The sequence below is a fragment of the Condylostylus longicornis genome, unplaced genomic scaffold (assembly GCF_029603195.1).
Source record: "Condylostylus longicornis isolate FDR11 unplaced genomic scaffold, ASM2960319v2 ptg000004l, whole genome shotgun sequence".
NCBI classification, from domain to species: Eukaryota; Metazoa; Arthropoda; class Insecta; order Diptera; family Dolichopodidae; genus Condylostylus; species Condylostylus longicornis.
In genome coordinates, this window is record NW_026577973.1 from 25,426,066 (window position 1) to 25,447,893 (window position 21,828).

At 27.7% G+C, this 21,828-nt stretch overlaps 1 protein-coding gene, 1 long non-coding RNA gene and 3 other non-coding genes across 7 annotated transcripts in view; 3 read left to right on the forward strand and 2 right to left on the reverse strand.

Moving 5' to 3' along the window:
- Nucleotides 1–9,826, reverse strand: part of LOC129613011 (uncharacterized) — a 29,335-nt gene extending 19,509 nt beyond the window's left edge. Inside the window, exons 1-4 of the long non-coding RNA XR_008697287.1 lie at nucleotides 9,623–9,826; nucleotides 9,134–9,262; nucleotides 8,622–9,084; nucleotides 2,891–2,969 (exon numbers count right to left, since the gene is read on the reverse strand). This is a non-coding gene — a long non-coding RNA (uncharacterized LOC129613011). The remainder of the gene's footprint in view (nucleotides 1–2,890; nucleotides 2,970–8,621; nucleotides 9,085–9,133; nucleotides 9,263–9,622) is intronic.
- The window catches only part of LOC129612970 (protein unc-80 homolog), a 103,223-nt gene that overhangs the window by 59,690 nt on the left and 21,705 nt on the right, over nucleotides 1–21,828 (forward strand). For all 3 annotated transcript variants that reach the window (XM_055526835.1, XM_055526843.1, XM_055526852.1), the window contains 3 exons: nucleotides 20–446; nucleotides 5,631–5,821; nucleotides 5,891–6,097. In XM_055526835.1, the coding sequence (XP_055382810.1) occupies nucleotides 20–446; nucleotides 5,631–5,821; nucleotides 5,891–6,097 (825 nt within the window). The remainder of the gene's footprint in view (nucleotides 1–19; nucleotides 447–5,630; nucleotides 5,822–5,890; nucleotides 6,098–21,828) is intronic.
- On the forward strand, nucleotides 6,828–6,909 carry Trnas-gcu (transfer RNA serine (anticodon GCU)). Its single transcript has one exon. It is a non-coding gene; the product is annotated as a tRNA-Ser (tRNA).
- Trnad-guc (transfer RNA aspartic acid (anticodon GUC)) lies at nucleotides 7,506–7,577 on the forward strand. The gene has a single exon. It is a non-coding gene; the product is annotated as a tRNA-Asp (tRNA).
- Trnas-gcu (transfer RNA serine (anticodon GCU)) lies at nucleotides 8,162–8,243 on the reverse strand. The gene has a single exon. It is a non-coding gene; the product is annotated as a tRNA-Ser (tRNA).

Genomic DNA, 21,828 nt, shown 5'->3' on the forward strand with positions numbered 1-21,828 from the left:
AATCTATGTTCGTTTTTAGACCCCAAATTTATTGGAAACAGATGTGTTTGAAGATCTTAAGGTCTGCCAAAGTCCAGTTGGAAATAAAAGACGTAAAAATGCTAACATTAAACCATCTCTTACACCTCGACATAGCGAAAGGGCACTTTTATCAGATTCTTCTAGTTCAGAACGCAATTCATTCGGACGTTTAAGTGGATTTGTTCGGTGTTGGTTTCGAAGTACATCAAAAGATCCCTGTTTTGATCCAGAATCAGGACAAATCAATCCAGAACTTGTGACTTCAACTTTCATTCGTCATGCATCTCAAAAAAGTCGACGGTCTGGTGATGGTCTGGGAAAATCATTTCAAATTGCCCGCAGACGAGTTGAAAGAAGGCTAAATCGCTTAGGTATAGTTAAAGGGAAAAAGAAAGTTGGAGGAACAGAAGAAAATGCGGGAAGTTGTAAGTAAAATGATATATAAAGTATAGTGAAATATCATTTGTTTACTTATTTCTTGAAGAACAAACTTTCAACTCTTTTCGGGATTCCTTTTAGGTTTTTAAAATAAACTCGACCATTTGAATGTTAAAATTCGGTTATAAATATTATTGGTGAAATTTAGTTTACCGATCAGTGACGTTAGATATATATATAAATTTTTTGTTGCGTGTGGTTGTTGATACTTAGACAACTATTACTAGGAACAATAAAAATAATACATCCGTATTGTGAATTTTTACTTTGTTTTAGAATAGTAGATATTACGCACATTGGAACTATGAGAACAATATTTCTTTTTCAATTTTTTGTTGAAATTGAAATCAGTTTTTTAGCTATTTACAAAAGTAAAAATGAATAATAGTAAGTCCTACAATAATATGTACATATTTAAGCAATATATAAACATACAAATTGTGATTAAATTATATTATACAGTAAAAGGAAAGGAAAAGAACACTTATGACCTTAAATATTTTTACATATAAATAGTTGATTATTTTACTACCTAGGAACAAAGTTTACTAATAAAGAAAGCTACATAAAAGTTTTAAATTTAAAAGTTAGGATGTAAAGTTGTTTTTAGTTTTTACAACTTCCACCGAAACTTTTCTTTAAAACAACAAGTTTTTATAATATGACTTTCGGGAAAATCGTTGTTTAAAGAGTCAAAATGGCCAAGAATTTTTTTTATCTTTATTTGATGGAAGCTTTTTTAGTTATACTTATATCAACGCTGGACTCTGAGTGGAAATTTCATGGTAGTCCTCTGTTCTGGTAAAATCTAAATGTCTCTTTCGTTCAACATTTGAATTAGATTCTTCTTGAATGTGTTGTTACACTTTGGTAAAACATTTTACAATGTTCTTTAAAAAAAATTTTTTATAGCAATATAAAACAAAATATTTGAATAATGTTCTTCAAATTAATATTATGCATTTATTTATTTATTCAAGTACAAGTTGAATCATATAATAGCCGGCATATCACATAAGATTATCGTATTATTATTTTTTCCGTGCGGTAGAAATTTTCAGAGTAAGTAAAAAATGCGGAAAACAAATTAAAATAAAAAATAAATGATATAAAAATTCCAATTATGAAATATCTACGTCCATACAAATTACAAAAAAAAATATACGTCACTGAAAATTTAATTAAATTTTTGTTTTATTTATAAACATTTATATTCAAATATATCAAAAACAAAATTTTTCCCGCTGATGGAGCTCGTCGCCATTTCACGATACACGTCAGGAAGCTTAAATGGTAATGCTTCCTACTCAATACTTGTAATGTAAAAAATTACATGAAAGTTGCATAGGAGAAAACGTCCTTCTTTGAAGCTTCTTTTTTTTGTATAGATTTTTAAAATGAAGGAATGAAATAAATTGTAGTTTTAAAGTTTCAAGGATTGAAACTTGGCAGTCGTCTGTCCGAGAAGGTTCTATAGAATGGTTTCACAGATTCGACATATTGCGATAAAACAACGAAGGTGAAGGGTATAATTCAATCGGTTTATATCGACTGAAAAGTTTTTACTTGATCTATTATAGTGTAATATAAATGCATGTAATTTACGCTACTTAAGTTTATGAGTAAAATCAAACATAAAAAAAACTCTTTTTCGAGCATTACTTTATTTCATATGCGTTATTATGATACGAATTATATTTCTTTGTTGATTTTATTCATTTTGCAGAAAATGTATAAGAAAACAACAATATTAAGAATAAATTATACAGAAACGTATGTTAGCCTCTGCATCGCGTAATAGGCTTATTAAACTTATGAGAAACTAAATACAACACGGAAAATAAAAAATCTACAACAAATTTGTGTACAATTTTGTAATATGAGTAGAAGCCCCTAGTACGAATCGCACTAATTTCAAATATTTTTGAAAACAAACTTTTAAAAGCAATTCTGAAAGACTTCGTCGAGTCCGAGCTCACCTGTGGTGAAGTCCATATATCACAGGAGTTTTCCTACGATTTAGATAAACAGAATAGTATAAGTAAAAGAGCTACATATATAAAATTTTAGCTTTTTTTCCGGAGAAATCGAATTTATCTCTGCGACACTTATAGTTGCGTTAGTTATTCGTATGTTCAGCAAAGATTTAACGCATATCGGTTTTCTTATGTTCACCATTTTTGGCATTTTATATTTGCTCACTGATAATACATTGAGACTCAACGTGTTAAAATATGAATGCAGGTATATTAGTAATTCGTTTAATAAAGGAAGGAAAATTAAAACTTAGATAAGGCTTGTTGTTGGCTCGGAAAATATAAAAAATTACATTCATATACCCGAAGTGCTCATTATAGTAAATCGATAAGTAATGATTTGAAATGAATATGAACTTAAGTTTCAAAACAAAAATGCAAAGTTCACCACTCACCAAATGCATTGTCGGCTGACTCTAGTACCAGTACAACGAGCATGAATCGCATGTTTGATATGAATAATTTAGTAGTGCTCTGTAAGAATAAATTTATATTGAAATGAAGCTAAATATACAGATGTAATAAACACATTAGGTTCTACATAAACTTAACATATTAACTAACATAATAAGTTATAATATCTGATGCGAACACATGACCGCAAGATATTTTCTAGTTTAGCTGAAATGTTGCATGTGACTTCGAAAATGCCTTTTAAATACTCCTCTTAAATTTTAGGGCGACTAGTATGCTCTGAGTTAACATACCTAGCAAAATATAAATTTAGCTCTTATCAGAGGTCCATTTTATGCTAACCATTTGGTACTTGAAAAATTCGTCAGTTAGTTTCGGAACTCAAACTTCTAATTTTAGGAAATTCCATCAATTAGCTTCATAGACATGATAACAAACTGCCTTGTTCGGTTTCCGAGCCCTAACATTTCCAAAAAATTTATAAGCTCATAGTGTTGACACCCCGATTGCATTATTTTTAGCATTTTTCCAAAAATGTTTTGAAAAAAAGTGCTTATTAGTTTTACTCTGTCTGTCCATCCGTCCGTCTGTTTGTCCGTGTGTCTGTTTACAAAACTTCTACACCCTTGCAGATAGAAAGCTGAAATTTAATACTTGCATAGATCTTTACTAGAAACTTATTTCTGTAGAACAAAATTTTTATCTATCTCCCCCCTTTAAAAGTTATACCTCCCCAAAACGCTAAAAATGACATTTTTTTACTAATTAGTGCAATGAAACCATAAGCATTTTCCAAATTTTGCAAACACCATGCTTCCCCTAGCGCGGTATACTATAGGTTAACTTTAGAAAAACAAAATGGCCGTTCAAATTTACCGTTATCTGAAGTCTGTTTTTTCCAAATTTTTGATGTCGTTTATCTTCTAGACCCCAGCTTTTAGACACTAATAAATGCTTCATTTCGTTAGAAGAAAATTTCTTTCCATTTCCACCCCCTCTCAAGTTACCGCCACATGAAATTTGTAAAATTTGAATGTTTGACGCCTTATATTTCTGAAAGCTAACGATAAATTCCATGACATTAAAAAATACGAGTACAATTACTTTTCTTTTTACCCTTAAAATCGAGCATTATGTTAAACCCACTTTTTATTAATTTTTGCTTTATTTCAAAGACTGCATAAATCGTTCATCCTAAATATATGCAATCCTAGAAATAGTTTCGTTTATGAATGAAAATAATTTTAATTGTGGATACACATAGACTGTATTTTAGAAGCAGTATTTTCACTTGTTGAAGGGAAAAGTGCTACAATACAAACCATTGGTTTGATCCAACTTTATTCTCTTTATATGCGTAAAAATGCGAACTTGTACCGTATTATTGTTGTCTTTTTATTTGTTATCAATTGATTTTATAAGATTTTAGTTGGTTTAATTGGCGTAATATTTTTTATACATTAATATTACTCCATATTTTGAGCTAAGGAATAAAATTGATTTAAGATATTAGATTAAAATGACTTCTTAAAATTACAATGAAAGTCTCTCACTTTTGTATAATTTTTCTGAAGGAAGGGGGGCGGGACTCAGATGTTTGGGAATAGTTTTGAATGGCTAACAAAATCGGATTGAAAAGGTTTTTGCGAATTACATATCAGATTGTCTGCAAAATGGCACGCGTGCAATAAAAATTAAGCAAAGTTGTGGAAGTACATGCAGTTCATCCAGAAAAAAAACCAAACTTCTTTGAAATAATAAATTAACGTTTTTTGAAAAATTTTCAGTTTTCAAAACTAAAAAATTGTTTTACTATTTAGGTCTGTAGGTTTTATTATTGAAATCCACCCATTAATGTTTGATTTCAATTTGAACGAATTCTTGCAGAGCTTCATACCAAACATACTATAAAAAACGAGTGTTACATACTAAACGTGATGTAAAATTCGCGAAGGCTATTGCTGGGACGGTATATTGATATAAGTTTTCATATTTTGGGAGTTGCTTGCAACCTGATTTGTTTTAAATTTTCTTTCCTACATTAAATTAATTATTTATGTTTATATGTATATTCATGTCTTAGTTTTGTTTCAATATTTTCGATAAAATTTAACCTTAATGCATTTGCTTTAGGTGTCTCTAGGCGATTTAATTACACTTAATATTAAGACCAAAAAAAAAATTAATATTAAGAACAAAACCACAAAAAAAAAAAATCGTAAAAAATGAAACAAGAAGCAAATTTCGTAAAAAAAATTTAATTCACTCTTCTTTCAAACTAAAAATTCTATTAAATTTTATTATGAACAATGTATTCATTTACATATTTTTATTCGATTATTATCATCTCAAATTATTACAACGCCGTGCCCATTGCAAATAGGTACAATTTAACATACACACATAGTTCACGTCGTTCATTAGTCAAACAAAAAAAAATTCACCTTTCTGTACTGTTTTACGTATTTTTAAATTTTAAACTTCAATGGTATATTTTTATAAAAAAAACTAAACTTTGATGACGAGATCTCATTATTTTATTTTGGTAAGAAAAAAAAGCAGTTTACCTTTGTAACATACTTCATTTATATGGTAAAATTTACTTATCATATATTATAAAGTGTGTTACAACAGGTTATTTATCTTGATAGTCTCTACTCCGTTGAATAAAGTAAAATTAGTTGACAAATCAAATACTTATTCAAAAGATATATATTTTAGATTTAAGCCGCAGAAGTTCTTCGGATACTGGAGAAGGTCCAAAGGAATCAGAGGTTGTTGTTTTGAAAGAAAGGCGTTTAGTACCATGCGAACCTATAAGAGAAGGAATGTTGAGATTCTCATTCTTATTGGAAACGATTGCCCCAGGCTCTTTTCCTGATCCTCAATTAATTGCTGCTACTTTAGATTTGGTATTTGGAACCATCTATAAATATAATCAGAAAATATGCATAAAATAAACTTTGTTTGTTTTTATTCAGCCACAAGCTCCAATAGTCGCCAGAGCTGCATTATTATTAGAATGCGCCCACTTTGTTCACATGTGTAATCGGGGAGTTTGGCCTATATGGATGAAACATAATGTGACAACATATCGTCCGTCTGGTCCTAATATAAATGCAACGAGGGCACCTATAGCAAGAAGAACTCATATTTTACAAAGAACTGCAGGAAAAATGTTTCACCAGGTAAGTTCTCAACTTGTGAATTCATAAATAGCAATATATACATGTATGTACATAATCATCAGCTCTGTATAAGTCAAATTTTTTTAGTTTCCATGAGTTTTTGACACCAAATTACATAAACAGATCTGAACAGTACTTTTACTTTATGTAATTTCATAGAAAAAACATTGCCAAAAACCGATTACTTTTTTTTATTTTACAAGTATTATGTTATCTTAATATGTTTTTTTAGAGTTTTCTACTGAAAAACTTGTCTGAAATTTAATAATTTTTGTATGAAAATAAAGTTTCCCATTTACTGAAAAAAAGGGTTGAGAACAATGCGCTCGGTTTGAAATATTCGAAATTACGAATATTTGTAACAGAAATTTTCATTTTCTTCGATTTTTTACTGGAAATTAATCAAAAAATTGTCCCTGAAATTATTTACAACTTTATGTGTAAGACCGCGTATATTATACCAGACCACTATGCATTATTATACCAGCCTACAGACATTTATCTAGCCCAAATAATGATCAGAATCAGGTATGAGTGAAATTCTAAATACAAACTTTTTTCGAAATATTTATCTATTTGTGATAATGATCAGATGATCTATGCAAGAAGAACTAAAATAAATTGTACATACTTGAATACTTTTTTCAAAATTTACTACATATTAAACTACAGTTTAAAATTTGATTATTAGCAAGATAAAAAAAGTTTCTTTGAAGCGACCTTGCATCGTGACGAGGTGGCCGAGTGGTTAAGGCGTTGGACTGCTAATCCAATGTGCTCTGCACGCGTGGGTTCGAATCCCATCCTCGTCGTTTTTTTTATTAAATTTTTTCAAAATTTAATGTAAAATGAAAAATCGCACATTTATTTTCAAATATTTAGCAAACATAAAGTATTAGAAAACATAGAGTTTTTATTACTGTTGAGTTATTTAGACCTTTCTTCATTAGAACTAATCATTCCACTATTTTTCCAAATTTTTATAACTTTGACTTATTGAGCCGCAATTTATAAATAATAACACACATTTACGTAATACAAATTGAAATATAAGTAAACTAACATAATGTATAATATATGTATGTACAAAGGTACATAAAAAAGAAATAAGTAATGTTATGTAAAAAAAAACTATTTAAAAAATCTTAGAAATATGTATGTATTTATGATCCCAAGTTATATTTCAAATAAGAACTCCAAAAAACAAATTTCTTTTAACAACATAATTTGTGCGTAATAGGTTATATTAGTGGATATATATAACGCATATATACATATGTCCATTATTCATACATTTAAATTTGTAAGTCCTATACGTTTACTTGGCCGTGAAAGGTTTTAGTATAAAAATAAAACACTGATAATATAGCAATGATTCAAAATGATGTTAAAGAAATATTAAAAACAGTCCTCGGTAGTATAGTGGTTAGTATCCCCGCCTGTCACGCGGGAGACCGGGGTTCGATTCCCCGCCGGGGAGGTTCCTTTTAGTTTTTTTTATTATCCCAATTTATTTTACTTATACTTAATAATTAAATAATTAATATTGGTAGATAATTCACATAAACGAAAAGTACGTTGTGCATAGCTAGGCTATGTAATATTTATATATATAAAATACATACAAATATTACATTTATAAATGTAAATGACTCATTTGTGTATTCGACCATGAGAATTTTTCTTCAAGCAACATTTGTTCAACTAACAAAGAATTATTATAAAAATACTCGTATGAGGGGAATAAAGCAGCTTAAACAGGTAATTAAATGCACTTACGTACATAATAGCACAATAGTGTAAAATATCATACTTATATGTAATATGGATAATAAATAATATTTTGACCAAAGGTATACCAAAGTTTTTCTACCAATAAAACAACGAAAATTGCAATTAACTTAGTAGTTAGATAAAATATACATATGTATGTATGTAACAACTATGTATAATAAAAAATTTTTCATTCATTATTGTTCTAGAAAAAACACAAAAAATAAAAGATATTATAATATATGTATGTATGCAATTAAGAAACATTCTTGAAAATTAAAAAAAAAATTACGACGAGGATGGGATTCGAACCCACGCGTGCAGAGCACATTGGATTAGCAGTCCAACGCCTTAACCACTCGGCCACCTCGTCACATGCAACACTTTATTCAAAATCACAACAAGAATTTTATTTCTGTTCACCTTGTTATTATTAACAATTAAATAAAAATGAATTTTCTTCAGTACTATTTCAAAAATATTTATCTCAAAAACCAAATAATACACGAATAACTGGCAAATAATAATTTTTGAAGCCAACATGAAATATACTGTTTTTTTGTTTTTATTTTTTTCAACATAGAAAATGTTGCCAGAAACGGTTTGAAAATATGGTTGGAAATAATGAATATAATTAGAAATTTATGTGAGTAAATTTTTAATTTTTCAACAATACATGCACTGGCACATACATATTTTTATTTTAAGCCTACATAATTATTTCTTCAAAATTAAAACAAATTTTGTTTACCTATACTATTGCTCAAGTATATTACATTAAATTAGTGACCGGAAAATAAAATAGTTTTTGTTAGATGCTTGCGAATACTTTTTTTTCCCTTAAATCCGATGTTAAGCGTTTTCCTTTGCAATAAAGTCTATTTTTTATATGCTCAGTTGTTATTATTCTTAATTAATAAGAATTAAACTTAATCTGTGATTATCTAAAATACAATTATCCAAATCATGAACGTATATATTATGTATGAAAGGGATAACGGAATAAAACCACTTTGTATTATGTGATATAAGTCGCCTCAAAGACACTATAATTTTATACACTAACTAGTGTAATAAAACACAATCATTGAATTTTTAAATTTCATTGACTACGGTTACATCAGAGTAAAGTTATCTTAAAAATACCACACATCACAAAATGCTTAAAATATGCCTGCTTTAAACGAATTGTTTTTCTGATTATTTCCTATTTACTAAAGAGAATAAACATTAACATAGTTAAGAAATTATTTTTCCGTTTACCTCTACGGTTAGAGTGGCATACAGTTCGTCCAAAAGGGGCACAAACCAAAGTGCACAAAAATGTACATTTTGCACTGGAAAAATGCCTCTCACAACCATTAAATGTGCACATTCCAAGAGTAACGACATCTTTGAAAAATAAGGCCATTTTCATACAAAAAATAAAGCAAAACTCAGCTTTTAACAAAATAAGTCTGTAATACCAAAAATAATATTTTACGTCAACTTTACTTTTTTACTTATTCATAATGCATACATCTACAAAGTATGTCCTTTCATTTCAGAAACTTGTATTATTTTATTTAGTATGTATCTACATAATGCGTACAGATTTTTAATAAGTTTTCAAGAAACTGAGTAACTCCACTCAACTCTATTTTCAAACGAGTCATAGATATTCGTTTTATTTTTGATATGAACAAAAAATCAAAAAGTAAAGTTGACGTAAAATCTTATTTTTGGTATATTATTAGAGCAGAAAAAGTATACTTATTGGAATAAGATGAGGTAAGGTATTAATTATGCGATAGGTAGTTTGGATCGCTATCTTCGAAACCTTTTTAAAATACCTGCTACATCTAAAAAAAAAAGTAAAAAAAGTGTTACATTATGATAAACTGGAATCAAAGTTGTTCTAAAATATATACTTTTATATACTTGCAATTTTAGTTTCTTTAGCTCTTTCTTACATGAATTAAAATATTTCCAACTCACACAAAAAGGGAAAATAAGATAATGTTAATGTTTGTTTGTTTATGTAATTAATTTTGTATTTAAATATGAAATGTCCAATTATATTAATATTAATATTTACATACAATTATATAAAATATGAAATATATTATCACTCATTTCATTATGAAAGAGAAAAAAATGTATACATATCTCTATGAATTATGATCTCACGAATCACGATATCACATTTTTGAGTTTTTTATTTGCAATTTTTTTCTTTAACTCTGTTTTATTCAAATGGTATGTTTTTCAGAGTCAGCTCCGCTTATAAATAATAAATTAGAACCAATTGCAACAACAATTCCGTTCTCTAATTTTAATTTGAAGAAAGAACAAAAGATGAGAGAATGGGAAAGTGATCAAGGCAAAACAACTTTTGATAATTTTTTTGTATGAAAATGACTTTATGTTAGAAAAAGGTTGTGAGCTTTGTAATGTTGAATGTTATATTTCTAAATTAAATGAGTACTCAATGAATGTACTCTGTTAGTGTTATTTTGTCACCTCTGTTAGGCCTAAGTGTAGTATATTCTAAAAAACTATCATGTACTCGAAAATTAGAGTTAGTAGAATGATTTGGAATTGCGTATCTCGTTTTTTCTGAAATGTATACAAAACTTATTCACTTTGTTTTTGAAAGTGACGTTCAGTCGATAATTTGAGAAAAAATGCAAAAATCCAATTAAAGAAATGAGTAATCTTATTGGTAAAGTGAAACTTACATTAGAAACTTACATTAAAGTGAATAAAAAGTGAGATGCATGATCGGGCATACTGTAAAACAAAAATTATTTTTTAGTAGTAACTACTTGTTTGTCCTGTTTGCTTAATAGGAAATGATCGCAACAACAATTCTGTTAAAACAGGTATGTTTTGAGTACTTTGTGATGTATGGTTTACCCTGATGTAAACGTAAGCAACGAAATTTCAAAATGCAATGAGTTAGTTTTATTTTACTAGGTTATGTACCATACACAGTGAATTTGTTTTGTTATCCCTTTCATTTAATTTTAAAGTTTTCTAAATGAAAATTATGCAAAAATTAGACTTTATCATGAACACAAACGCTTAATATTAGATTTAAGAACAAAAAATATTCGCCAACATCTAACAAAAAAATACTTCGTTTTCCGGTAAATAATTTAATGTAACATAAGCAATAATATGCAGAAATATTAAGTAAACATAATTTATTTTAATTTTGAAGAAATAATTATGTATGCCTAAAATAACAATATGTATGTATGTGCATATAATATTGCTGGAAAATTAAAAATTTTTTATTGAAAAGTAAACTCACATAAATTTCTAACTATATTAATTTTTCCTAACCATATTTTCAAACAGTTTCTAGAAACACGTTTTATGATGTAAAAAATGAAAACAAAAAAACAATATATTTTATTTTAGCTTCAAAAATTATAATTTACTATAGCAAATTAGAAATACTAAAGGAAGGAGCAATTTCGTTTTTATCTCGCTTGCACTCCCTTAAGAATCGTATCTTGAAAAAAAACCAAAACCTTCAGGGTCTCTTTCTTTGTTCCAAGCATTGTCAAATTGAAATCGATGTTAAATGTCAAATTTTGTTATTTGTTTATTGAAAAAATTAACGACGCTGGTGAAAAAAGTAAAAGAAATTTTTGTAACTTGTTTTTTTAAATTAGTGTAGTTAAAGAAATATAAAATATTTAGAAAAAAGTGTTAAAAAAACCATTATTTAATGTGAAAATAAAACAATTATAGAAAGCCAAAAATTGAGTAAAATTTTTTGGAGAAAAAAGTGTATAGTTCCAAATTATTATTTCCGTTCCAAAAAACAAAATAATGTTTTCCATATGCATGTCAATATATTTATTTTAATAATTAGATTAAATATTTATTCAATAGTGTTAAGTATAATTCATGATTCGCAAGTTTCTTAAGTTAAATTTCATTTCAAAGATTGCATGCATTTATAGTGAGAAATGAAAACAAAAGAAAAATTTAAAGAGGCGTTAACATAATGCTTGAATTAAATTAATTTAAGGAATCACGTGAGTTAAAAAAAATAATTATATTTTTTAATAGCATGATATTTACCGTTAGCTTTTTAAATTTATAGAAATTTAGAAAAGCTCGCAATTTTGGAAATATAAGATGTCCAAAATTCAAAGAATTCGGCTTTATTGTTTTCTTTAGTATTTCTTACTTGTTGATTACCAACGGCACATATAATAATTCTTCCATACCAGATCAAAACGAGTCACACTAATTTTTATATAAAATGTGTATGTATATATGCATGTATTGTTACGTTATTTATTTTCGAAAGAAATTTGAAAATCGTGTTTCGTGTAAGTAACATTTTTTCTTGAGTCACTAAAACCTTTTTTAAAAACACATATAGAAATGTACCAAATAGCGAAAATAATGGTACATATGTACTTTCTTTCAATGAAAGATAGATAGATATGTATTTATTTACTAAAATTTGTGCAATACATACAATAAATGCTTCTTTACAACGTTATCCGAAAATACAGATAAACTACTATTTTTCTCATAAAATTTAGTAAATTTGACAAAAAAATTGTGAATATCACCAAAAAATGATTGTACAGCGTTTTTTACCAAATACTTGGTAAAAATTACAATTATTTTTTTTGAGTATAGCCATGTGTCGTTCGCCAATGAACTAATCTTAAAGAACGAATCACTTCGCTGAACTTAGCTGATTAGTTCACTTCTTCAAAAATAAACTGTTCATCGTTTATTAAGAATTCCAATTTTCTTTTTCAGTCATTAAAAAAAATTACTGCGTATACATTGGTAATTGATATACATTTTATATTATTCCTTATTTCTTTCTGTATTAATATTACACATTACTAATAAAATTGAACGACATACTAAATCCAATACTCATAAAAACGAACGATATACTCCTATATTATGAAATATTGATAAAAGTAAATGATAAGTAAAACAAGTAAAAACGTTTCACTCGGTATAAACCGATTGAATTACACCTTTCGTTATTGTATAGCAATTACTCGAACCTGTGAAATCAGTCTATAGAAACTTCACGGATATGTCTGACCTATAATTGAACATCCGACTACCAAGTTTCATGAATCTGACTTTATAATTTTTTCCAAATATTTAAAATTAGCTTTTGGAGTTGTATGGCACGTACATGAACCTGTCAAGAAATTCCATCAAAACTTCACAAATATATCTGATCTATAATCGGACACACAACTGCCAAGTTTCATGAATCTGACTTTATTATTTTTTTAAATATTGAGAATAAGCTTTTAGACTTGTATGGGAGCTACTCGAACCTGCCAAGCGATTTCACCAAAACTTCAGAAATATATCTAGCCTATAACTCGACACACAATTGCCAAGTTTCATGTATCTGACTTTATTATTTTGCCGAATATAAAAAATTTGCTGTTGGAGTTGTATGGCAGCCACCCGAACCGGAGCAGCTATCCCATTACAATTTTTAGAGCATGTGTAGAATATAATTGGACACATGTATACAAAATTTTATATTTATAACTTTATTAGTTTTTGAAATATTTAAAATAAACTCTTTGAGTTGTAAGGCAGCTACCCGAACCCGTTGTCTGAATTGGTCCAATAACAATAGGGCTCGTCCTTGGCACAAAAGAAAAAACTTGTGAAAGTTTGGTGTCGATTGTATTATTCGTTTTTGAGTTATCGTGCGATCGGACGGACGGACGGACGGACAGACGGACGGACGGACGGACGGACAGACGGACATGTCTAAATCGACGCAGAATTTTACGCTGAGCAAGAATATATATATATGTCCATACCGCAGATGACTCCTTCAAATAGTTACAAACTCCATACCAAAGTTAATATACCCTTCACGAAGTGCAGGGTATAACAAACGAACGCTGATCAAATATAAATAAAATGCAATACAAATACAAATTAAATTGACCAATTCACGTCACACGTGCCTATTGCCTAATATAAATGCAATACAAATAAAAGTGATCAAATTAAAAATCTACCTAAATAAAAAAATTAAAAGATTGGACTGGTTGATTCAAATTGAAAGCTACCTGTATGAAATAAAAAAAGGAAATTTAACTGGTAGCCTATGTCTTATATTTACGCATAAAATTTAAAAAAAAGGATAATAATTTTGATAGCTTTTTTACCTAAATATTAAAAGTTTAAAAGAAAAGACTAAAAAAAAATTAAATATTATAAGTTAATATTCTAACGCATTAGGGATTAAAATAAAATATTAAAATAAATTAAACAAAAGTTTAAAAAATTTAGAATAGGATTTCAGTTTTTTTCGAGGATTAAAAATAAAGATAATATATTTCTTATAAGGAATAATAAATTTAAACTCAAATAGTTTAAAATTTTTATTTCTTCAAATTTAAGAAATTACTTATTAATTTCTTATAACAGTTTTTTAAGTAAATTTTAAATTTTTCTCTACGTTTTCAATTTTTTGGTTTATATAAGTAGAGACATTTTATGGTTCAAAACTTATTACTAATAATTACTTATTACTAGAAAATAATAATTTTTGAAGCCAAAACAAAATATGTTGCTTTTTTGTTTTTATGTTTTTCAACATAAAAATTGTTTCTAGCAAAGTATATCTATAAAGAAGTAGTTCGACTCGTTTCATTCCGTTATTTTTCGTTTGCTTGCCACTTCCAAAATCTTAAAATTTTAAATTTTGCTTTAGAAGTAAGTAATAAGAGTTTTTCTTCCTTGGTAATAAGAATTGTGCAGGCAAGAAAGAAACAAAATTTTGTAAACAAACGAGTGTATCAAAAACATCAAACTGAAATAAAATTAAATTAAGTTAGGTAAAAATTTAGTTATTTTTGTTTTGATAATAACAAAATTTATTTTTCATATTTTATTTTTCATTTCATAAAATTAGGTAAGAACATTCGAATAGATGAAAGTAATAGTTATAAATTAAAAATTCCATACTTTGTTATACAGTACATACCTATTCAAGGTAGCCCCGTTCATATGGCTGCTTCATGCTCATTATTATGTCTATATAAACTTTATTTGACCTGAAGCCGACTTCACTCAAGTCGCTTACTTGACTTGAAATATTAAGTCAATATAAATTTGAAATTTAATAGCTAAATTTCGTTTTTGGGCTTTTAAGCTAACATAGTAAAAACGCAGCTTGAGTTTCGAGCTGATTTCACGTCAAGTACTCTTTCACGTTAAGCCGCAATGTAGACGAGGCATAGAAATTTAGCAATTTATAAAAAAAATGCCTATTACCGATACGTGTGTATGTATGTATATTCATAAGAAATATGTATTTATTTTAAATTTTTAAAACAAAATAAAAAATTCATATTTTATATTACAATAAATGTAATGACAATTACTAATTACAAATTTCAATTTTTTTTTTATATTATTTGTCTTTTTCAAATTATATACATACATATAAATTACAATTTTTTTTATTTTAATAGTCAAATTTTGTTTTTACATCGCTTCGCTCGTATAATATTGATGCACCATTTTTGCCACCTTGTACTGGAATAAATTACAAAAATGAAACTCCCGCTTTTAAAAACACGTTATAAAAAAACAGGTAGACATCTATTGCGTGTTCTCTCCCAAAAATTCTTATGTGTATAAAAATGAAAAAAAGAAGGTACTGCTTAATTCTTTAAGCTAGGGGAACTTTTTTTATACAAATATTGATGAGTGCGATGTAACGAGTACTTTGGTTTCTAGAAACGGTTTAAGTTATTTTTCAATAAAACATTCACAATTTTTTAACAAAATATATATACATATACATATATATATATATATATATATATATATATATATATATATTTCTTTTACGACATACATAATTATTTCTTCAAAATTAAAATAAATTATGTTTACTTAATACTTCTACCTATTATTGCTTACGTGTATTGCATACAATTATTGACCGGAACACAAAGCAGTTTTTGTTATACATATGTTTGGGAATATTTTTTTTTTCTTAAATCTAAAGTTATAAGCATTTTCCTTCATGATAAAGTCTAATTTTTACATACTCAGATGCTATTATTCTTATTAAACTTTCTGTGATTATCGTGCATTCTTTAACACAACAACCTCTTCTCATACTAATTACAATAATCTCACACTACAATAATTCTGTGACAGTTTAAAGACAAGGACAAATGCGCCTACTAATACTTTTTAAAAACTTTAAAATTAAATGAAAGGGATAAAGGAACAAAGTCACTCTGTATGATGTGTTATAAATCAAAAACACTATAATTTTTCACAAGCTGGTGTAATAAAATATACTCTATGAATTTTAAAATTTCATTAGTTACAGTTACATCAGAATACAGTCGTTTTGGAAATACCACACATCACAAAATGCTTAAAACATACATACCTTCTTTACACGAAATGGTTTTTGCGATTATTTCCTATTTACCAGAGAATAAACATTAACATAGTTACAATTATGAAATTATTTTTCCGGTTACCTTTACAGTTATGAGTTGCCTGGACAAAGCATTATTGCATTTTATAAGCTTTCGTTTTTATAAAACGTATAAGAATTCAATCGCATAGTTCACGATTTCACCACAAAACAAAATTCAAAATTGTCTATTATTTGGTTGCATTGAAAGTTTGATATTGTCATTTTGACGGCAAGGTACACTGCGTTATGTGGGAGTGTATTTTAAGTTGGTTTCATTTTTTAAAGAAATGTATGAGAGAAATATATGATTAATAGATCCATATATTATTAGATCCGTGGCGTATTTAAGAATTAGTTCGATTTTATTTCTTATTATTTTCAATTTCATACACATAGGAATTTTTGGGAGAGAGAAAGAGTACGCAAAAGATGTCTACCCGTTTTTTTTAAATTTATTTTTTAAAGGCGTACAAGAGCGTTTTGTCATATATAAAGTGTAAAGAAAAATATTAAGCATTTCAAAAATATTAAGGTTCAAGTAAATTGGTTTGTCAAGTTTGTTTATTATTTTGTTATCAATTTTTCAATAATTTCACTAGGTGAACTGACTTTTAATAAATTTTATGCAAAATAATTTGATATCGAAGTAAATTTTGTATGTAAAAAGACCAAAATTTATTTAAATCCTTTTTACATGAAACTGGAAACATGGAGTTTTTTTTTATATTTTTCGAAATCTCTTAATGTGAGATAATAAATTCGTAAAATAGTTATGTTCACTTAATCACGAAACCTTTTTTTTTTTTTGTGTAATTTGATTTTAAGGGCCCAGATCTCTTTACCGCTCATAGCCCCCACTTCATTTGATTCGCCGCTGTTCAAAAGCACCTTTATTTTATACTAAATATTGCGAACAAAAGACAAAATTTAATTAATATAAATTATAAATATTTGATTTATTTAATAAGGCAAATAATAATTATTCACTAAATTATTTACTAAAATTTTAATTTAAATTAAAATTTAAATAACAAATAAAATTTTTTTGAACTGCTTTTGGATAACGAATAACTTAAAAAGTAGCACTGTGTTTAATTCAAAATTATCTCCATATTTTGAAAAATTAAAAAAAAATTATTATTGTCAAAAAATCAGTTTTTGTTCTTTTTTCTATTTGAGTTATTTTGATAAATATTTTTAAATACTTTGGTTTTTACTTATTACAGTTATGCAATAGAATACATACATAGCAACATACGTAAGCAGATGTACATTTTTAGCACTTTTCCAAAAATTTTTTGAAAAAAAAGTGCTTATTAGTTTAAATCTGTCCGTCAGAGAACGCAAAAAGCTATCGGTAAATTCATGACATTAAAAAATATAATTATTTTTCTTAACTCACACAATTAACCCTTAAAATCGAGAATTATGTTAAACCCACTTTTTATTAATCTTTGTTTTATTTCAAAGACTGCATAAATCGTTCATCCTAAATATATGCAATGATAGAAATAGTTCCGTGTATAAATGAAAATAATTTAAATAGTATGATAGGTATACATAGACTGTATTTTAAAAGCAGTATTTTCACTTGTTGAAGGGAAAAGTGCTACAATACAAACCATTGGTTCGACCCAACTTTATCAAAAGCAAAATAACTACATTTATCATGTATATTTATGTACATGTACGAGTAATACAGGTATACATACATTTTATGCTAAATGAACATTTACATTACATTGCTGTTACATATAGTCTATATGTAACAGCATTGCTTATCTATTTTTTGCTCTACAATTGAAGAGATAAGTGGACAAATGGTGAACTAACATTTTGACGAAAATTGATATAAAATCGAGCTGCTCGGATTGAACATTATTAAATTTCATAAATTTTCTCTACTCTTATTTTCTCTACCGATCATAAAAATTGAAAAAAAAATTTTTTATGTTCGTGTTGAACTGTCTTGTAAATATAATGTCTTTGATTAAATTAAGTTCGGTAAAAATCAAAGTACATCTATTTGATAAGTATAAATCGACTCTCCGTCCAATTTTTCACATCTATTATTCCTGCAATACTACAGCCGTTTCGACAATAGCTCAAGTACCCGCGTAATTTGCTTCAGAATATTTCTTTGTGTATATTTTGCTATGTATGTATCTAGATATATGACTTACGGTTTGTTTATTTAAGTTACTGATATTTTGAATTCGTTTTTTTCATCAAAGTTATTTACTTGAAGGGCAATGCGTTAAAAGTTTTCCTTTAAAATTTCAAATGCTTAGTTTGAGTAAAAATAAAAGTTCAGCTAATGTTGAAAAAGAAATGCCATCATAAAATTTTTTAGCAAGAATAAAAAGAATTGAAGGTGTATAGTTCTCGTTATTTCCTTGCAATTAAGGAAATGGAACTTAACTATGCTTCGTAAAATTGGCTTCGTAATAACCCTTTTGTTTATTACGTATTTATTTATGACTTTAGCCTTTGTTAAAATACTACAATACGGCAGGGTAGACCTGAATTACTACACGCCTAATGTCAGTATTGTATTCAGTATTTTAACGACAGAATTGATTTAAATCAAAGCAGAAAATAAAAATACTTATTTAATTTGACTTTCTTCCTCTGCTTTTTAACCTTAATAATTTTATTATACAAAAAGTTCTTCTTTATATAATCAAGTTCTTAAAATATTATCCCTACTTAAAATTAACTAATTTACAACACAAACTGATAATTTACTATATGATTGTTAGTTGTAAAAATTCCTATTAATCATAAACACATAAAATTATCAATGTTCAGCATTTTATTGCCGCCTACTTTACACAAAAATAAAAATAACTTGTAAAAGCAAAAAAAAGAAAACAAGGATAAAGATTATGAAAATACTTCTTTAAAAATACAAAAAGTAGAAATTCACAAATTTGAATATTTATTTACATAGGTTTTAGTTTATGGTGAAAATGTATTTTCAGTTTGAATATTATGCATAAAGAATAGAACTCTTATAAATAAACAACTTTGTTTTTACTATTTATCAGTTTTTAACAATCATGAAATATTTATTGCGGTGCATATAAATTCCTTTCTTTTGAAAAACTTTAAATTTACGGTAAAATTGACAACATATTTGATCTGTATTATAATTGCAAATAATTTTAAGACTTATACTTAAACACACTCCCTAGCATTGATGCTTTATGCATCAATTTGAAAATCTCCTTCGGTAAATTGAACTGCTGCCGTTGATGGTATTATGTTAGCTGACATTCCGGAATCCGTTTGTTTCATAATCTCGTGCAGCAAAACAATGAAGAGAATGAGGCCTAAAGTCAAGCTTAAATACCTTATTACAAAATAATGCACGTGATGATGTAGTATTGTTGATTCACTATTAATTTTAACACGTTTAATTTTCTCGCTGACTTGCTGATAATGTGCCTCAAAATTGCTTAACTGACTTTCGCTTTTATTGTACAATTGTACCAAATTCAATTTGGACATGGTGCAATTGATATCGCTAGGTAATTGTAATATAGGATGTTTGATTATATTAAATTCTAGTGTTCTGTTTTTGTATGATTGTATAGTGATTCCATTTTTTTTCAACACGCAATTTTCATATAAAGACAATATTTCACTGTTTTATGCGATACGTTGAATTGTTGCAAACAATATCATATGCGTTTGAATCATGTAATGAAAATAACCAATGATTCGGTTGGTATAACTGGATCCAAACATTTCTAGCGACAAAAAGCGTCATTTTACATGCAGTTGATATAGTTTGCTGTTTTATGATAGCGAATTCACATTGTAATTCTTTAGCAGCTTCAGTGAAATATGGATGATTTCTTTGGCAAATAAACTTTTTACCTTCTATGTTAATGCAGTTTTCACATTCAGAGTTTAAAAGGGTGTAAGTAATATCCCGATATCGATTTATCATGATATATTCAACTGATGTATTCACCTTCATATAAACATTGTTCAAATTGACTGGAAAAGGTATGAGTTGCATAAGATCATATATTCTGTAGCGCATAACAATGGCAGCGAAAGTATGAAAATAGCCAGCTTTTCATTGAATTTGCTCTTTACAGACATTAAACCATATATCTCTGATAATTTTGGTTAACATCAAATTTCCATTTAATTCTGTTTTGAGATGTTCTAGATAGTCTGATAACTGTTGTGGTGATAATATTAATGGATTGACCTTTCTGTGATGTAAATCTGTCAAGATATGTACCAATTTGTCAATAGTCAGTAGTACATATTGTGAAAAAAGCATTAAAGAATTTGTTATTTGCATTTTTGCTAACAAGCTTTCCACCTTAGTGTTAATTCCACTCGTTTCCATTTGTAATTGTTTGAAATTTGCCAGTAAATTTTCATGAGATTTCTCTATTAAATTCAATTACTGATGAGTGCTCCTTCATTAATTCCATTAATTTGTCTTGATCTTGTTGCACCGTTTCTATTGTAGCTTCTATACGTTTGGCGTACTTGTCGTCTAGTACTACAAATAGGATATTAGCGACATTCCCAACTATATTTATAAGACTTCTTTTTTCTCAATTTAATGATGACTGATTATAAAACAGTAACTGAGTGTTATCTCTAACCTCATGCAATTGATGTTCATATTCGCCAATCAAAAGTGTGCTAAAATTATGATCTAATGTTTTGTTAGCCAACCGTTTCATTTGTTCAATAGCTTCATTTAATAATAAATAAATCTGCCAGTAATTAGACATATTGTAATATAATATAACTTTCCACTCTGTTTCGATTAGATGTCTTGTTCCTAATTGATTTACATAAATACCTGCATTATATTGCCAGTAATGGAAGAAACCCTTTTTCTTGATTCTTCTTCATTTTTTTTCTTTTTGAATTATTTTCCGGTGACACTTCTTGTTGAACTTCGGTTTCTGTATCGATAGGTAGTGGTGCCACATTGTGAACTTACGTTTAAATATTCCATTTTAGTTTTAACTAAGATTACTCTTGCAAGTCCATCACTTCCTTTAAAAACTTCTTGGATTCTACCCATTTGCCATTTCAAGGGAGGCATATTATCTTCTTTAAGAATAATCATGAAACCAGGTGTTATATTTTTCACTGCCTCTTTCCACTTGTAACGTCTTTACAACTCACTTAAATATTCTTTATGCCAGAACTCTGCACGAATAGCGGATACGAGCCTCCACCTTGATACTGTTGATAATTTATTATTTGGTATATTAAGTTCAGGTCTTGTAGTTAATGGTTGCCCTATTACAAAATGTCGCGGAGTTAATACTTCTAAATCTCCGGGATGGTTTAAAAGTGGAGATAACGGTCGAGAATTTAATACAGCCTCAGCTTCTGCAAATACTGTGGTTAACTCCTAGAATGATAGTGAAGCTGACATTAATGTTTGTTGAAGTAAATGTTTTGCCGATTTAACTGCAGCTTCCCAAAGTCCTCCTCCATGAGG